This window comes from Saimiri boliviensis, chromosome 12 (genome assembly GCF_048565385.1).
Source record: "Saimiri boliviensis isolate mSaiBol1 chromosome 12, mSaiBol1.pri, whole genome shotgun sequence".
In the NCBI taxonomy this organism is placed as follows: Eukaryota; Metazoa; Chordata; class Mammalia; order Primates; family Cebidae; genus Saimiri; species Saimiri boliviensis.
In genome coordinates, this window is record NC_133460.1 from 85,540,165 (window position 1) to 85,556,729 (window position 16,565).

The following is a 16,565-nucleotide window of genomic DNA, read 5'->3' on the forward strand; positions in this document are numbered from 1 at the left end:
AGGATCACTTGAAGCCAGGCATTTGACGTTAGCCTTGGCAACAAAGTGAGACCCTATCTCTACAAAAAATTTAAAAATTAAAAAAAATTGGCCAGGTACAATGGCTCACACCTATTATCCCAGCACTTTGGGAGGCTGAGGCAGGTGGATCACCTAAGGTCAGGAGTTTGAGACCAGCCTGGCCAATGTGATGAAACCCTGTCTCTACTGAAAATACAAAAATTAGTCTAGTGTGGTGGCACATGCTTATAATCCCAGTTACTCTGGAGGCTGAGGTAGAGAATTGCCTGAATCTGGGAGGTGGAGGTTGCAGTGAGCTGAGATCCCACCACTGCACTCTAGCCTGAGTGACAGAGCAAGACTCTGTCTCAGGAAGAAGAAAAAAACTGGGCATGGTGGCACATGCCTGTAATCCTAGCTAATCAGGGGGCTGAGACGGGAGGAGGTTGAACTGGGGAGTTCGAGGGTGCAGTGAGCTATAATTGTGCCGCTGCACTCCAGCCTGGCAACAGAGCCAGACCCATTTCTTTTTTTTTTTTCTTTTTTTTCTTTTTTTTTTTTTTTGAGACGGAGTTTCGCCCTTGTTACCCAGGCTGGAGTGCAATGGCTCGATCTTGGCTCACCGCAACCTCCGCCTCCTGGGTTCAGGCAATTCTCCTGCCTCAGCCTCCTGAGTAGCTGGGATTACAGGCACGTGCCACTATGCCCATGTAATTTTTTGTATTTTTAGTAGAGACGGGGTTTCATCATGTTGACAAGGATGGTCTCGATCTCTCGACCTCGTGATCCACCCGCCTCGGCCTCCCAAAGTGCTGGGATTACAGGCTTGAGCCACCACGCCCGGCCCATTTCTTTAAAAAAAAAATTGGGGGCTGGGTATGGTGGCTCATGCCTGTAATCCCAGCACTTTAGGAAGCCAAGGTGGGTGGGTCACCTGAGGTCGGGAGTTCGAGACCAGCCTGACCAACAAGGAGAAACCCTATCTCTACTAAAATACAAAATTAACCAGGTGTGGTGATGCATGCCTGTAATCCCAGCTACTCGGGAGGCTGAGGCAGGAGAATCAATTGAACCCGGGAGGCAGAGGTTGCAGTGAGCCAAGATCATGCCATTACACTCCAGCCTGGGTAATAAGAGAAAAACTCGGTCTCAAAAAAAATTTTTTTAATTAAAAAAAAAGAAAACACGCTAGCTCTTATTTGAATATTTTATTAGAGAATGTGTTAAAGGAAGGACTTTTAAAATTTCTGAGTATTACATTACCCAGTTGAAGCTCTGGGGTTAATTTTCATTAATATGAGTTAATGCATAGGAAAACAACTTTTGTCATACTGTATAGTTTTTAAACTTGTAATCTCACTATCATGGAAGCAGCTACTTTCACTGATATAACTACTGTTACGTTGGATGGTTAACATCAGTCATTGCTATTAGGAATAATCGATTTTTAAATGATTTAGTTGTTCTAACTGCATAATTTCTTCTTTGTTAATTTGTAATGCGTCAGAGTTGTTTTCATTCCTTGCATTTGTTTTGCACAGAAACACTTTGTGCTGCTCTGTGGGGCTTTGGAAAAGCATGTTAAATGTGATATTAGGGAAGATGCAAGACTTTTTTACAGAACTAAGGTCAGTGTGTTTTTTCTTTTCTTTCTCTCTCTCTTTTTTTTTTTTTTTTTTTTTGGCTAAATCTTGGTTGTATTAATATTTAAGGATAGAAGCATACAGCCTTATATCAGAAAAAGAACACCTAAGTCTGGGCATGGTGGCTCATGCCTGTCATCCCAATACTTTGTGAGGCCAAGGCAGAAGGATTGCTTGAAGCCCGGAGTTCAAGACCAGCCTGGGCAGCATAGCAAGACTCCATCTCTACAAAAATTTTGAAAACTGGCCACGCATGGTGGCATGCCCTTGTAATTCCACATACTTGGGAGGCTGAGGAAGGAGGATCACTGGAGCCTAGGAGTTTGAGGTTGCAGTGAGCTATGAACACACCATTGGCATCCCAGCCTGGGAGACAGAGTAGGACTCTTGTCTCAAAAAAGAAACGTGTAAAATTAGAAATAGGACTTTCTCCTTTAATAACAGAAATCAGTTCCTGTTGGCCGGGCGCGGTGGCTTACGCCTGTAATCCCAGCACTTTGGGAGGCCGAGGTGGGTGTATCATGAGGTCAAGAGATTGAGACTATCCTGGGCATGCGCCCCTGTTTCCAGCTGCTGGGAAGGCTGAGGTGGAAGAATCGCTGGAACCCAAGAGGCGGAGGTTGCAGTGAGCAGAGATTGCGCCACTGCATTCCAGCCTGGCGACAGAGCGAGACTCAGTCTAAAAAAAAAATCAGTTCCTGTTAAATTCATGTAGCTAAATTAAAAGTGAAAGAAAAGAGTCTCAAAGCAAATACACTTTTCACTTTCTTTTCGGTTCTGAAACTTCTAACACCCAAGGAGAAAAATTCCAGACGCTTTTAAAATACTTTTTTCTAAATACAAAAATGAGCCAGGTATGGTGGCGTGCACCTGTAGTCCCAGCTATTCAGGAGGCTGAGGAAGGAGAATCACTTGAACCCAGGAGGCGGAACTTGCAGTTAACTGAGATTGCACCACTGCCCTCCAGCCTGGATGGCAGAGCAAGACTCTGTCTCAAAACTAATAGTAATAATAAATAAAATAAAAATACCTTTTTCTAAGGATTTTTTTTATTCCAATATTATCTTTTAGCTTTGGTGATGTAACTCAATGCTGATTCTTTTTGCCTCTTGTATTTGGATAGTCATTGAAGTCTCAGCTTTGTAACTTAGTATCTTAGATTAATTAGCTGCAAAGGTTAGTCATTTGAACAATGCCCATGTGGATTTAGTATATGTATTTATTTTAGTAAATTTAAGTTAAATACAAAAATAAGCAACTAATGAAATTGTTACCAGATTTCTGATTTTCAGATACATGGAGGGGTTAGCTCTTTGCCCCAGAGTAGAACTCGGAGTTTCGGAAGCACATTCTTTTGAGCATTCGCTGACTAGAATTGCTGGCCTGGAGAACTTCGTAGTGGCTGTTACTGGCAGACATTCTCAAAGGGGACCATCCAAGTTTTATGTTTCTTAAAGACAAGGGCTTGGCACAGATTGTTGCCAGTGCTTCTCTTACTTAAAGTGAAAAGTGACACAGTGGTCTGTGGAAATTGCTTCAAGGAATGGTCCTGCTGAAGCAGGCAAGTTGCCTGCCTCTCCAAAAGGCTTTGTTACAGAAAAGTTGGTGATTGATTTGGAGAAATTTAATTTGCCGAACCGTAGACGGAGTAAAAAACAGAGATTGTAATTTACTTTATAAATGTAAAGCTGCTATAAAATTCCTGAGTTATTTAAAACATTTTTCTCAAACAGTTATGTTCAATAGCTAATTAAGAATCCCTGGAGTGATAGAGTTTGGTATTTGTGGTAACTTGGAGACTTTTGTGGTAATTTGGATTGCTAAACGTCCAAATGTAGAAATATACTAGATCTTTAAAGAGGATGAAAGTAACTGCGCAAAAACATGGAGAGAAGTAACAGTGAATTTTGGATCTTCTAATAATGTGGAGAGGAACAAATAAACCTTCTTTTTTAATTTTTTTTTTTTTCTTTTTTTTTTGAGACGGAGTTTCGCTCTTGTTGCCCAGGCTGGAGTGCAGTGGCACGATCTCGGCTCACTGCAACCTCCGCCTCCTGGGTTCAGGCAATTCTCCTGCCTCAGCCTCCTAAGTAGCTGGGATTACAGGCACGCGCCACCACGCCCAGCTAGTTTTTTTTGTATTTTTAGTAGAGACGGGGTTTCACCATGTTGACCAGCATGGTCTCGATCTCTCGACCTCGTGATCCACCCGCCTCGGCCTCCCAAAGTGCTGGGATTACAGGCTTGAGCCACCGCGCCCAGCTAATTTTAATTTTTTTGAGACGGAGTTTCGCTCTTGTTGCCCAGGCTGGAGTGTGATGGCGCAATTTCGGCTCACTGCAACCTCCACCTCCCAGGTTCAAGCGACTCTCGTGCCTCAACCTTCCTAGTAGCTGAAATCACAGGCGCCTGCCACTACGCCCAGCTAATTTTGTATTTTTAGTAGAAACAGGGTTTCTGCTTGTTGGTTAGGCTGGTCTCAAACTCCCTACCTCAGGTGATCCACCTGCCTCAGCCTCCCAAAGTGCTGGAATTACAGGCGTGAGCCACTGTGCCCAGCCAAGTAAACATTTTTTTAATGGCCTTTATTCTTTCAAATGGAAGCTGGGAAGGGAAGGCAGGGAACAGCCAAAGCCTTGGGCCCTGTTGACACAGACCACCCTTCAGCTTCTCTTTCTGGGTGTTGAGAAGCCAGCAAGTTAAAGTTGAGTTCCTCTGAAGGCAGAGAATGTGTTTATCTGGATGACCTTTAATAGGAAAATTAAATCCTAAGTAGTCAATAGTTTAGATTTCGGTGATAAAGGAAAATCTTATTAATTGCTATGATTTGAAAGGTCCTCCAAAAGATGAGTAGTTTATTTTCTCTTTGTTGACAGAAATCAAATTGAGTTGTTGAGTGTGGGCCTGATGCAGCTGTCAGATCTTTTGTGTAGTGTTAAGCTGATTGTAGGTGAGGATGTTTTGATCTGATCCCTTTTTCCCTATTTAATATTTTTACAGGTGAAAGACTTGGTCGCCAGGATACATGGAAAATGGCAGGAAATAATCCAGAACTGTCGGCCTACTCAGGTGTCGTTTTATTATTTAGTTTCACTTAATCTTAACAGTTTTGCTAAATGATACTTTTCATACAGTTTGAAAGAAAGTAGAGTAAAACACTGTACTTGCTTCTAGTTATCTTAAGATAAACTGAAAATGCTGAGTTTTTGTTTGCTTTATATTCATTATTTCCAGAAGTGGTTCAGCCCATTTAAAAATATTACATTGCATCAAGTAGAGTTTATTCAGTGAAGAGCATTTTTAAGACAGATCTGTTAAGATCGAATTCACATACCATACATTTTACCCACTTGACGTGTACAGTGGTTTTTAATACATTCACAGAGTGAATACCATCACCACAGTCTAATTTTAGAACGTTTTTGCCACCCTAAAAAGAAATCCCATACCCATTGGCAGTCATTCCCCTTTCCCCTACTACCTTGATTCCCCTTCTGACTCCTCCCAAGCCCTAGGCAAACACTGATCTACTTTCTGTCAGTATAGATTTCTCTATTCTGGACATCCGTAAATGAGATATACTATGTAGTCTTTTGTAATTGGCTGCTTTCAGTTAATGTAATGATAAGTGAATCCATGTTATAGCATGTATATCCCTTCTATTGCCAAATAATTTTCCACTGTTTAGATATATCACATTTATTTATCCACTTATTAGACATTTGTATTGTTTTCACATTCTGGCTATTACAAATAATGTTTCCACAAACATTTGTATGCAAGTTTTTATGTGAATATATGTTCTCAAATGAAACATTTGAAAAGGAAGTCGAATTGCTGAGCCATATGGTAATTCTATGTTAAGTGTTTTAAGAAACTACCAGACTGTTTTCCAAAGTGACTGCATCATTTTATATTCCCACCAGAATGTATGAGGTTTCTAATTTCTCCATATTCTCACCAACACTTGTTTTTACTAAAGCCATAGTAGGGAGTAGGGAAGCAGAATCTCGCTGTGGTTTTAGTTTGCATTTCCCTAATCTTTTCATGCACCTATTGGTCATTTGTATAGCTTTTTTGCAGAAATGTCTATTAAGATCCCTTGCCCGTTTTTTTCATCCCATACTTCATTTCAAAAAGCCTATTTTTGAATTGAGTTATTTATCTTTCTATTATTGAGTTGTATGAATTCTCCATGTATTCTGGATACAAATCCCTTATTAGAGAGATAAATTTGTAAATATTTTCTTCCATTCTGCATGTTGCCTTTCCTTTATTTTTTTTTTTTTTTTTTTTTTTTTTTCTTTTTTTTTTTTTTGAGACGGAGTTTCGCTCTTGTTACCCAGGCTGGAGTGCAATGGCGCGATCTCGGCTCACCGCAACCTCCGCCTCCTGGGCTCAGGCAATTCTCCTGCCTCAGCCTCCTAAGTAGCTGGGATTACAGGCACACGCCACCATGCCCAGCTAATTTTTTGCACCTTTAGTAGAGACGGGGTTTCACCATGTTGACCAGGATGGTCTCGATCTCTCGACCTCGTGATCCACCCGCCTCGGCCTCCCAAAGTGCTGGGATTACAGGCTTGAGCCACCGCGCCCGGCCTTTATTTTTTATATGTACATATTTGTCACTTTTTTTTTGATGATATATCTAAGGAATCTTTGCCTAAGAGGGACATTCTTTTTTTAACACCTGCTAGTAAGTGTGCTAGCCTGCTTGTTTATAGAATAACTGGTATAGACTTGTCTAAAATGATGCTTCTCAAATGCACATAAGAATCAACTAGGGGCCGGGCGCGGTGGCTCAAGCCTGTAATCCCAGCACTTTGGGAGGCCAAGGCGGGTGGATCACGAGGTCGAGAGATCGAGACCATCCGGTCAACATGGTGAAACCCCGTCTCTACTAAAAATACAAAAAAATCAGCTGGGCGTGGTGGCGCGTGCCTGTAATCCCAGCTACTCAGGAGGCTGAGGCAGGAGAATTGCCTGAACCCAGGAGGCGGAGGTTGCGGTGAGCCGAGGTCGCGCCATTGCACTCCAGCCTGGGTAACAAGAGCGAAACTCCGTCTCAAAAAAAAAAAAAGAATCAACTAGGAATTTGCTGAAATATGGATTCTGACTCATAGATCTGGAGTGAGAACTGAGATATTCTGTACTTCTAACAAGTTCTCCAATTAATGCCAATGCTACTGGTCCAGGGGACTAACCTTTGAGTAGCCAGGGCCTAGAAGTTGCTTATATTTTATATCAAAAAAAACAGGAACACTGAATATTAACTAGATAAAGCAATCTCGCTATTTGAAGTTTTTGAGAAATCTTAAACTTATGTTTTGTTGTTTTTGTATTTGTTTCTAACCTTAATAGATTTTATTTTAATGGTTGTCATGTACTGACATGATATTAAAACAGAAAATAGGGCTGGGTGTGGTGGCTCACACTTATGATCCCAGCATTTTGCAAGGCTGCGAAGGGCAGATCACGACGTCAAGAGATTGAGACCGTCCTGGTCAACATGGTGAAACCCCGTCTCTACTAAAAATACAAAAATTAGCTGGACATGGTGGCTCACACCTGTTGTCCCAGCTACTCAGGAGGCTGAGGCAGGAGAATTGCTTGAACCTGGGAGGCGAAGGTTGCAGTGAGCCAAGATCTTGCCATTGCACTCCAGCCTGGGCGACAAGAGCAAAACGCCATCTCAAAAAAAACAAACCACAGAAAATAATTTAATAGCAAAACTATACTAAGCAGCTTAACATTACTTAATCTGCTTAACTAAGTCCCTCCATTTGTGCAGTGGTGGGAAAAACATCCTGCACTTACTTTATACTGTTTTTTTCTGGTTTGACCACTGAATGTGAAATTTGAATCTGATTACCATAAATTTTCAGAGAAATCAGTATAAAGATTTTATTACTTGTCTTGTCAAAATCCATTGTCTGATGATTAGTAGTTTTATAAGGATTAGTCCATAATCTAATTAAATTTTCCTTTACCCTCTCTTTTCTCCTTCCCTTTTTTAGGGGCAGCTTCATGACTTCTGGGTACCAGATTCTTAATAGGAGTACAGCAGCAAAAAATATCAACCAAGAGAAATTCAGTAAGAGCCTTCCTTAGAGGAGTAGAAAGAGTTATTACAGAATCCAATGGAATGCCAAGAAAATATACAGCAAATATGCCACTTGAATATCTAGTATGAAGCTGGTAATGAAGAAATTGCCATTTCCGAAGCAGATATGAAATGTGATCTGCTTAATTGTTAAGGCAACTGACCTTTTAAAAGAGCAGACTCTTAATAAAACAGGGGAGGGGTAGAAGCAGCTAATAGTCACATGTCTAAACTGCCCCAGTAACTCCTCTTATTAAATTATAAGCCAGTTATCTTTTTTAGATAGTATTTTTGTCACTTGCATAATCACAGGAAATATATAAGAAAGAGCTTGGACCAGCTTGAGAAGTTGGACATGGAAATCAAGACCAAGTTCCAGTTGGGTTTCATTTTCCCTCTTGGTTATTTTAGGACACAAAGGGAAAGCTTAAAATTGAGTTTAGTAAAAAAAAAAAAAAAAAAAAAAAAAAAGCATAAATCTCTTCTGTAACTTTTATAAACCACAGGGAGGTTTCAGTCCATGCGTTTTCCTTCATTACTCAAGATTATAAATGTGTTTTTAAAATACATTTAGCCGGGCGTGGTGGCTCAAGCCTATAATCCCAGCACTTTGGGAGGCCGAGGCGGGTGGATCACGAGGTCAAGAGATCGAGACCATCCTGGTCAACATGGTGAAACCCCGTCTCTACTAAAAATACTAAAAATTAGCTGGGCATGGTGGCGCGTGCCTGTAATGCCAGCTACTCAGGAGGCTGAGGCAGGAGAATTGCCTGAACCCAGGAGGCGGAGGTTGCGGTGAGCCGAGATCGCGCCATTGCACTCCAGCCTGGGCAACAAGAGCGAAACTCCGTCTCAAAAAAAAAATAAATAAATAAAATAAAATAAAATACATTTAACAAACAGTTGAGAAACACGTTTGATGTTGTCCAATCCCCTTAAGGGGAAGAGTAAGCTATAAGGTCGTGGCTCTGTTTTTATGCCAGAACATTCATATGTAGTTTGTTCTGGATTTCTTTTAAATGCATATATTTTAAATACTGTTTAAATCTTAGAATCTTGGCTAAATCTTAGAATGCTGGCTCTTGGTAACCATATTACAGAAGTCCATGTTGTAAAAGCCTAAAGATCTGGACAAGTTTCCAACAACCTTGTTTCCACGAGTATGTAACTTTGGCAGAGACCTGAATGGTGTTCATTCATTCTTTGGGACACTGTGTCTGTGTGTGTGTGTGCGTGCGTGTGTGTGTGCGTGTGTGTGTGCGCGCGCGCGTGCACATGCTTGTATCTTGAAATTGTTGCACTTCAAAACCACAGCTGCTTTAAATTCTTAAAACACTGGAAAGCCATCCTTTGGTTTGAATGGTAGAGGGTTAGTGGAAGTGCACATGCTGGTTTTAGCCCAGGGGTAGTGACGAACTCTTACTAGCCAATTAAAAAAAATTATTTTATTGACTAGTTGTCCGTTTTAGGAGGGCTTGTTTCCTGAAAGAATACCAACTTTTTTTGTTGTTCTTTCGGTGTTGGCTTGAGTGACCTGTTCTCCTGAGTGCTCTAGTGTCTGCAGTTGTGGGAGGAAAGGTTGATGGAAGGGAACGGAAACTGGACTTGATGTTTGTCGTTTGAGAGGGAAGAAAATAACTTTCTACCTCTAAATTGAGGCTTAGGAGTCAAAAGCATTTTGTCTTAAATTTGTCATTTAAAATAGCATCAGTAACTTTTGAGCTCATGTCAAGCATTGGGCAGTCAGAGATTTTATAGGGAAGACTTAAGTAAATCCAGTTTCCAAGAACCTAGACTGATTGAGGCTCCAAGAGTCAGACCAACAAAAGTTTTATTCTGTGTTGTTTACTGGTGAGAATCTTATTATCTTGATGCTACCTCTAAAGGGTATTGTTACAAAATGCCATTTATGGTTAAAGAGATAGATACAAAGAGTTATATTTGACGGAAGCTTGAAACTCTGGCATCTATCTGCCCAACAATGCGGGCTTTCATTCTGTAATTTAATCCTTTGTAGATACATTATTCGTGTGTAATTTTATACGTGTTCATATTTTTCTCATTTTGCATTGTGTAAAGTGTACAAAATCTCAAAGTATAAAATACTGCTTATATTGCTTGTAATTTACAGTGTGTAAATATTTTCTAATTGTGTACATTGATGGGGGGACAAATGGGTTATTCAGGTGTTTTTTTTTTAAATGGCCCTTTTGTATTGCAGTTTCAACAGATAACTGCCCATCAAATTTAAAACCACTTTGATACATTTTTATTTAACAGTTCCAATAAGAAAAAAATATATATCTATTTGTAATTGTATTTCTCCTTTAGAAAAAATACTTAATTGTCCCTTTAAAATAAATGGCCAGATGTGAGTTTAGGCCTTTATATTTATGACTCTGGTAGAGGTATTCAGACTCCAGGTCATAGTCCAGTCAGTATTTGCATTTGGGTTCTCATGAAAGTTTTGTAACTCTCTTTTAGCACAAGTAGCCCATGATTTTTCTTCCAAATCAAGTATTTTTCTTCTCCCTCGAGTCCCCATGCTTTGTCTCCCTCCTGCTGCTATTGCCCAGTGAATGGGGTGGTAGAGAGGGAGAAATGCTCATTGCACAGAGAATGTCAGGCCACTTTGGGGACTTGGCAAACAAAGCTTGCACTGAGTGGTGGTGTGTTTGGCAATATTACTGTGCCAAAAATCACCTTGTCTAATTTTCTGGATATGTATGGCAAACTTATTACCTATCTTGCAAGCTGCACATTAAGGTACTTGTAAGTGTTTATGCTTTTGTGTGTAACTGTCTTTTCTAACTGCTTTTCTTATTATCTGAAAATATAGTTCTACTAGTTTTATCACATTAAGTGAAGAGGCTCTCCATGCACAAAACGCATCGACGTAGCCGTAAAGTAACAACATTTGTACATTTTCTATCTCCTAATGGCAGTGGTGCCTTTGTCACCTTTTGGAAGGCTGGCATTTTGTTTCCGCTTTGAAGCGCAACTAGTAGCCTGCTTTCAACTTCACAAAAATCTGCTCAAACGTAAAAGATAGAAAATGGTGTGTTATCATCCAGACTTAGTTGGAGTATTTGCATTTTTATTGTTATCAAAACAAATATAATTGGTGGGGACTGGCCAGTAATAATGTGTGGCGTCTTTAAGCCAAGGATAATTTTTCAATGAAAAATAAAAATTTTAAGAGGTAGCCCCTTAAACAAGCTACGAAGTTGGAGAAATAGGGGATGACTGTGGTGCCTTGTCTCTAAGGAGGCAAGAGTAGGGTACAGGTGGCTGGGCGTGTGGAGCAGCTAGCGTGATCTGTGGGCATTCCTTACTCCTGAACAGTGTCGGCGTACCTCATTATCTGTGCATTTGTTTTCCCTGGGCAGTCCTGTCAGCCAGTTATTAATCCACCAGCTCTTAGGCAGTAAAATACAGATTTTGTTTTCTTTCCTTTTATTTTTTTAAAGATTTTTATACTACATCTTGTTAAATTCCTATGAATACGTGTGTGTGCTATTAAAACTGCTTTTTCTCAGTTTGAACGTGTGTTTGGTGGTATTTGTTTGGGAGTTGGGGAGGCTAAGTTATCTGGAATGCCCTGTTCCCTCGCACCACCCCAACCCCCTGGTTTTTAAACATTTCTTCCTCTTGCTTTGGATTTTCCAGTGTTTTAGCTTGATGTCTCCTATTTCTAGAAAACATAAAGCCACCATTGTACACAGTTCACTTTTATATAACCCAGTTAATTGCTGTATACTTTGCAATTAGGAATTCAGTTATCTCGTTCTTACCTCATTCAGTATGCTCGTTCCACTATTCATTCATTCATTCTCACAGTTAATTGAGTCTCAGCTACATGCTAGGCACTCTTTTTAGAATTCAGTAAGGATTTGGTGGTGAACGACACAGAGCTAACATGAATCTTACCTCCTGGTATACAGGTTAAAATACTTTCTGTTCTTGGGCAAAGATTATTAGAAACAAATACCTTTAACCTGACTCCCTTGTTTTGTTTTGTTTTGTTTTTTAAATGGAGTCTCGCTCTGTTGCCAGGCTGGAGTGCAGTGGTACAATCTCAGCCCACTGCATCCTCTGCCTCTAGGTTCAAGTGATTCTCCTGCCTCAGCTGCCTGAGTAGCTGGCACTACAGGCATGCGCCACCATACCCGGCTAATTTTCGTATTTTTAGTAGCGATGGGGTTTCACCATATTGGCCAGGATGGTCTCAATCTCTTGACCTCATGATCCACCTGCCTCGGCCTCCCAAAGTGCTGGGATTACAGGCGTCAGCCACCGCGCCCGGCCTCTGACTCCCTTGTTCTTAAGCCCAGGACCAAGAAAGAGGAAGCTGTACAATGTAAAAGCAGGGCTTGAGATCACCTCCAACCTGCCAGGCTGACACAGTTCTGGATGTGCCAACTTGGGAGGCAGAGGTTGACACCTCATAGGAGAAACTTTTGAACTCAGAAGGCCTAGGCTTATTCAGAGGACTTGAGTTCCAAAACCATGCCAGTATTTTTTTGTCCTTTCTGACAGGATGGCTATAAAGAGACTCAGTGGGAACATTTTTCTCTGACAGTGGGGCAGAGGGATGAGGGGATGACAATCCAGGCAGAAGCAGACATTGCAATAAGTACTAGATGGCAGGCAGCACAACCTTACGCAAGTTAAGGGCCTTGACCTTGCCCCAAGGCCTGATCTCAGATCCCCAATTCACCACACTAGCCTTTTGATCTCTGGCAAATTACTTAAACTGGCTTAGCCTGTTTCCTCATCTGTTAAAAGAAGTAATAGGGCCGGGCGCGGTGGCTCAAGCCTGTAATCCCAGCACTTTGGGAGGCCGAGGTGGGTGGATCACGAGGTCAAGAGATCGAGACCATCCTGGTCAACATGGTGAAACCCCGTCTCTACTAAAATACAAAAATTAGCTGGGCATGATGGCGCGTGCCTGTAATCCCAGCTACTCAGGAGGCTGAGGCAGGAGAATTGCCTGAACCCAGGAGCCGGAAGTTGCGGTGAGCAGAGATCGTGCCACTGCACTCCAGCCTGGGTAACAAAAGCGAAACTCTGTCTCAAAAAAAAAAAAAAAGAAGTAATAACGGTGTCTATCTCAGGGTTTTGGAGGACTAAGCAGTGCACAAAAAGTGCTTAGTACAGTGCCTGGCATAGAGCAAGAACTCAACAAATGCTCTAACTTGAGGCTTTTCTCTGGTGACAGAATTGATCTTAAGCAGACACCTCAGGGTGTACTGACACCTGAGCAAACCAGATCTCCAAAAATTATAGTTGTAAGTGTGCCCTATTCCTTTGGACACGGAGCTCCAGAGGCTTCTCTGTCCAGCTGTCTCTGCTGATTTTTTTTCTTTTAAATTAAAATTTTCAGGCTGGGCATGGTGGCTCACACGTGTAATCCCAGCACTTTGGGAGGCTGAGGTGGGCAGATCACCTGAGTCTGGGAGTTCGAGACCAGCCTGACCAACATGGAAAAAGCCCGTCTCTACTAAAAATACAAAATCAGCTGGGCGTGGTGGTGCATGCCTGTAATCTCAGCTACTCGGGAGGCTGAGGCAGGAGAATTGCTTGAACCCAGGAGATGGAGGTTGTGGCGAGCCATAATTGCACCATTGCACTTCAGCCTGGGCAACAAGAACGAAACTCTGTCTCAAAAAAAATAATAATTTTTTTTTTAACTTTTTAAAAGCCAGCATGCTAAAGCTGAGAAATTGGTGATGAGTGGTGGTTTTCCAGCATTTGTAGAAATGTCCTGACACTTCCTTTCCCTTGCTAACCATTCCCTAGGCTGAAGCCAGAAGAGGGCAAACCAGAAGGCCCAGCTTTGGGTCTGACTCCAAGACGACAGGCTGGGAGGAAAATGTAACAGGCAAAACAGGCTTCTGAGGCACAGTGGAACTGTGAGACTTCTGCGTTGTTTCACTGGTGACAGCCCCTATAGAAGAAGCACCTCAGCTGTATATGTGGCCAAAATAAAGATCACAATACCTAAAGGAAAAGTGCTGGGCAAACCAGAGATGGAGATGGAGAAGCAGGAACAGAAATGCTGCCACACTGAACTGGAAGCAGGACAGTTTGACTAGGCCACAGTTCTCATGCGTCCGGGAACCTGCTCCAGTTTCAGGAATTCATACCCACCCCCTTCACCTAGGATCCCTACTACAGTGAGTAACTGTTCTGTGCAAAGTCTGTTGTGTAGGTGGCTGAGAATCAGCCAGCACTACCCTCAGTCACTTTCTTACAGCAAAGTTGGGAAAAATAGCCTAGCAAAAACAAACCCCATACATTTCTGTGTGTATAAAGTTCTCTAGAAGGTTTCCAAATGGGATCCTCTCACAGCCACCCTGTGAAGCAGCCAGGGTAGTGATTTTATGGATGAGTAACGGCCTGTTCAAAGAATGACCTGCCTGTGTCCCAGGGTGCAAATTTATGGCTGGCTTAGTATTAATTTCTTTATTTGATTTCCACTGTCAGTATCCCCCTGTTCATAGTTTATCAGGTGAATTTGCAGAGAGATGTACTGTCAATCAAAAGGGCTTCCTATAGACAGCTCCATTAATTGCCTTTACATCTCATACTCTCATTAGGTTCAGAGATTTCACTGGGAGGATAGCAGAAGGAAATGGATTGGTGGTCTGGTATCAAAAGTACTGTAGTAACTGCCCAGTGATAGTTGAAATCACACATTTTGCTCATTTAACAATGTCTGAGTTTGCCATCAGCACCTCAGAGGAGCAAAGTTTGGCTCATAAAGTGAGTGAGATACTGAACCTACCAAATTGGCTTAGTTCCCACCTCCAGAGGTATCTGAAGTCAGCACTGCAGGTTCTGTGGACATTTGGGAAGCTGTGCTAACCATTCCCTAGGCTGAAGTCAAGAAAGGGCACCTGTAATCCCAGCACTTTGGGAGGCTGAGGCGGGTGGGTCACCTGGGCCCCTCCAGTTTAATTGCTTCTCCTATCTGCTACTGACAGGCTAGCAGTCTTCCTGCCCCGCCTCCGCTGTTACCACCAACCCACTTTCTGATAAGAACTCCAGATTCCTCTTTCTTAGCCCTGCCTTTACTGGTCTTCCCAGCTCAGACTTCCTTACTCAATCCATCAACTCTCAGGATTTTCTTCTGTGGTCTTTTTCAAACTACTAGCTCACTTTTCCCTTTTGTTTCCCACTTGGAACCCTCCCGTTTCATCAAATCAAACTCACTACCCTCTTCCATGCCGCTTCCCTAGTGCCCCAACACAAGCCTGTGCACAAGCTTGAACATTACTATCTTTGCCAGTGGTATTTCCCCTTCAGGCTTAACCTGCTTCCTCCTTCCCAGACTTTTCCCGTCTTGATTGTCCTCTCTGTAAACACGAGAATGAATTTCAAGCCAAGTTACGTAATGTCTTAGAGCCTGTTTCCCCATCCATAAAATGGGGCCATTAATTCCTCAGGATGGGATAAGGGTACAAATTAAAAAATGAAGCAGGATATTCTTTGTAAAAGTGTATATGCACTTTTTATTGTGTTTCTCCCCAGCTACCTTCCCTCTCCCTGCCACACACATCCTATTTGCAGAGTGTTGGGGGAGGTGGAACTGTGATGTGGGCCCTGCTGTCTAGCAGTCTGTAGTCACAGCCATCCAAACTACAAGATTGTATATGATTCAGTGCCAAACTGTGAGCTTTGGGGAATCCAGAAAGAAGGATGAAGTGTCTTTCGCAAGTTTCCTTTGTTTAAATGTGCCACTTGAATCCTGTTCTGACTCCTAGGCACGTGCAAGAGTCAGTCACATACGTTCCTGTGGCCTTTATCATTTTGGTCCATCTCTTGGGCCCACATTAATACTGTCATGGATGGAGGAGGAAGGACCAGGCCGGGTCAGGACCTGAACGCAGGTTTTGTTTGAACTATAGGAGCTAATTTCAAATAGGCTGTGACCTATGAAAGGAGGCAGGACTCAAGTTTGCACAGAAAGAAGGACCATCCTAGTCGAGTTAAAGGAGTCGGGGAGGGCCGGGCACGGTGGCTCAAGCCTGTAATCCCAGCACTTTGGGAGGCCGAGACGGGTGGATCACGAGGTCAAGAGATCAAGACCATCCTGGTCAACATGGTGAAACCCCGTCTCTACTAAAAATACAAAAAAATTAGCTAGGCATGGTGGCACGTGCCTGTAATCCCAGCTACTCAGGAGGCTGAGGCAGGAGAATTGCTTGAACCCAGGAGGCGGAGGTTGCGGTGAGCCGAGATCGCGCCATTGCACTCCAGCCTGGGTAACAAGAGCGAAACTCCGTCTCAAAAAAAAAAAAAGGGGAGTCGGGGAGTTGATTGTGAGGGGTTTCCTAGATGGCTGCTGGGTAAGGTGATTGAATCTGGGAAGGACAGGGTATTGGATTGCTTAGAAGGGTGCACTGTAAGTTCTGGATAAGAATGGTGCCCAAGATGAGCTGGAGGAAGGCAGGTGTTTGAATGACCCAGTCCCCGAGGTGAGCCTGGGTTAGGGTTAAGATATGGTGAGTGAACAGGTACAAATGCTTGTGGCTCATTCATCCAGAAAAAGCATTTTCTGCGTGCCTTTCAGGTCAAGCTGTTCCTTCAACCCCTCCAGGCCTGACCCCATCTCCCCGCCACACCTCACGCTGAACAGCCCCTGAAGCTGGGAAGCAAGCCCCTGCTTGGTGTTCAGAGCTTCCCCCAACGCCCAGTCTCCACCTACGGCAGCCCTCCCTCCATGTTCTAGGCCGAGAGCAGAAGCGGGTGGCAAGAGCGCAGGGAGCGAGGTCCAGGTTAGAGGACAGGCCAGAAGGCCCTCCGAGAGGGTC

General features: G+C 42.7%; 1 protein-coding gene across 3 annotated transcripts in view; it reads left to right on the plus strand.

Annotated features, from left to right (window-relative positions):
• The window catches only part of SLF2 (SMC5-SMC6 complex localization factor 2), a 53,055-nt gene extending 41,764 nt beyond the window's left edge, over window positions 1-11,291 (plus strand). For all 3 annotated transcript variants that reach the window (XM_039465263.2, XM_074382757.1, XM_039465264.2), the window contains exons 18-20: window positions 1,542-1,628; window positions 4,644-4,712; window positions 7,661-11,291. In XM_039465263.2, the coding sequence (XP_039321197.1) occupies window positions 1,542-1,628; window positions 4,644-4,712; window positions 7,661-7,696 (192 nt within the window). In that variant the 3' untranslated portion in view covers window positions 7,697-11,291. The remainder of the gene's footprint in view (window positions 1-1,541; window positions 1,629-4,643; window positions 4,713-7,660) is intronic.
• Window positions 11,292-16,565: the final 5,274 nt, after the last annotated feature.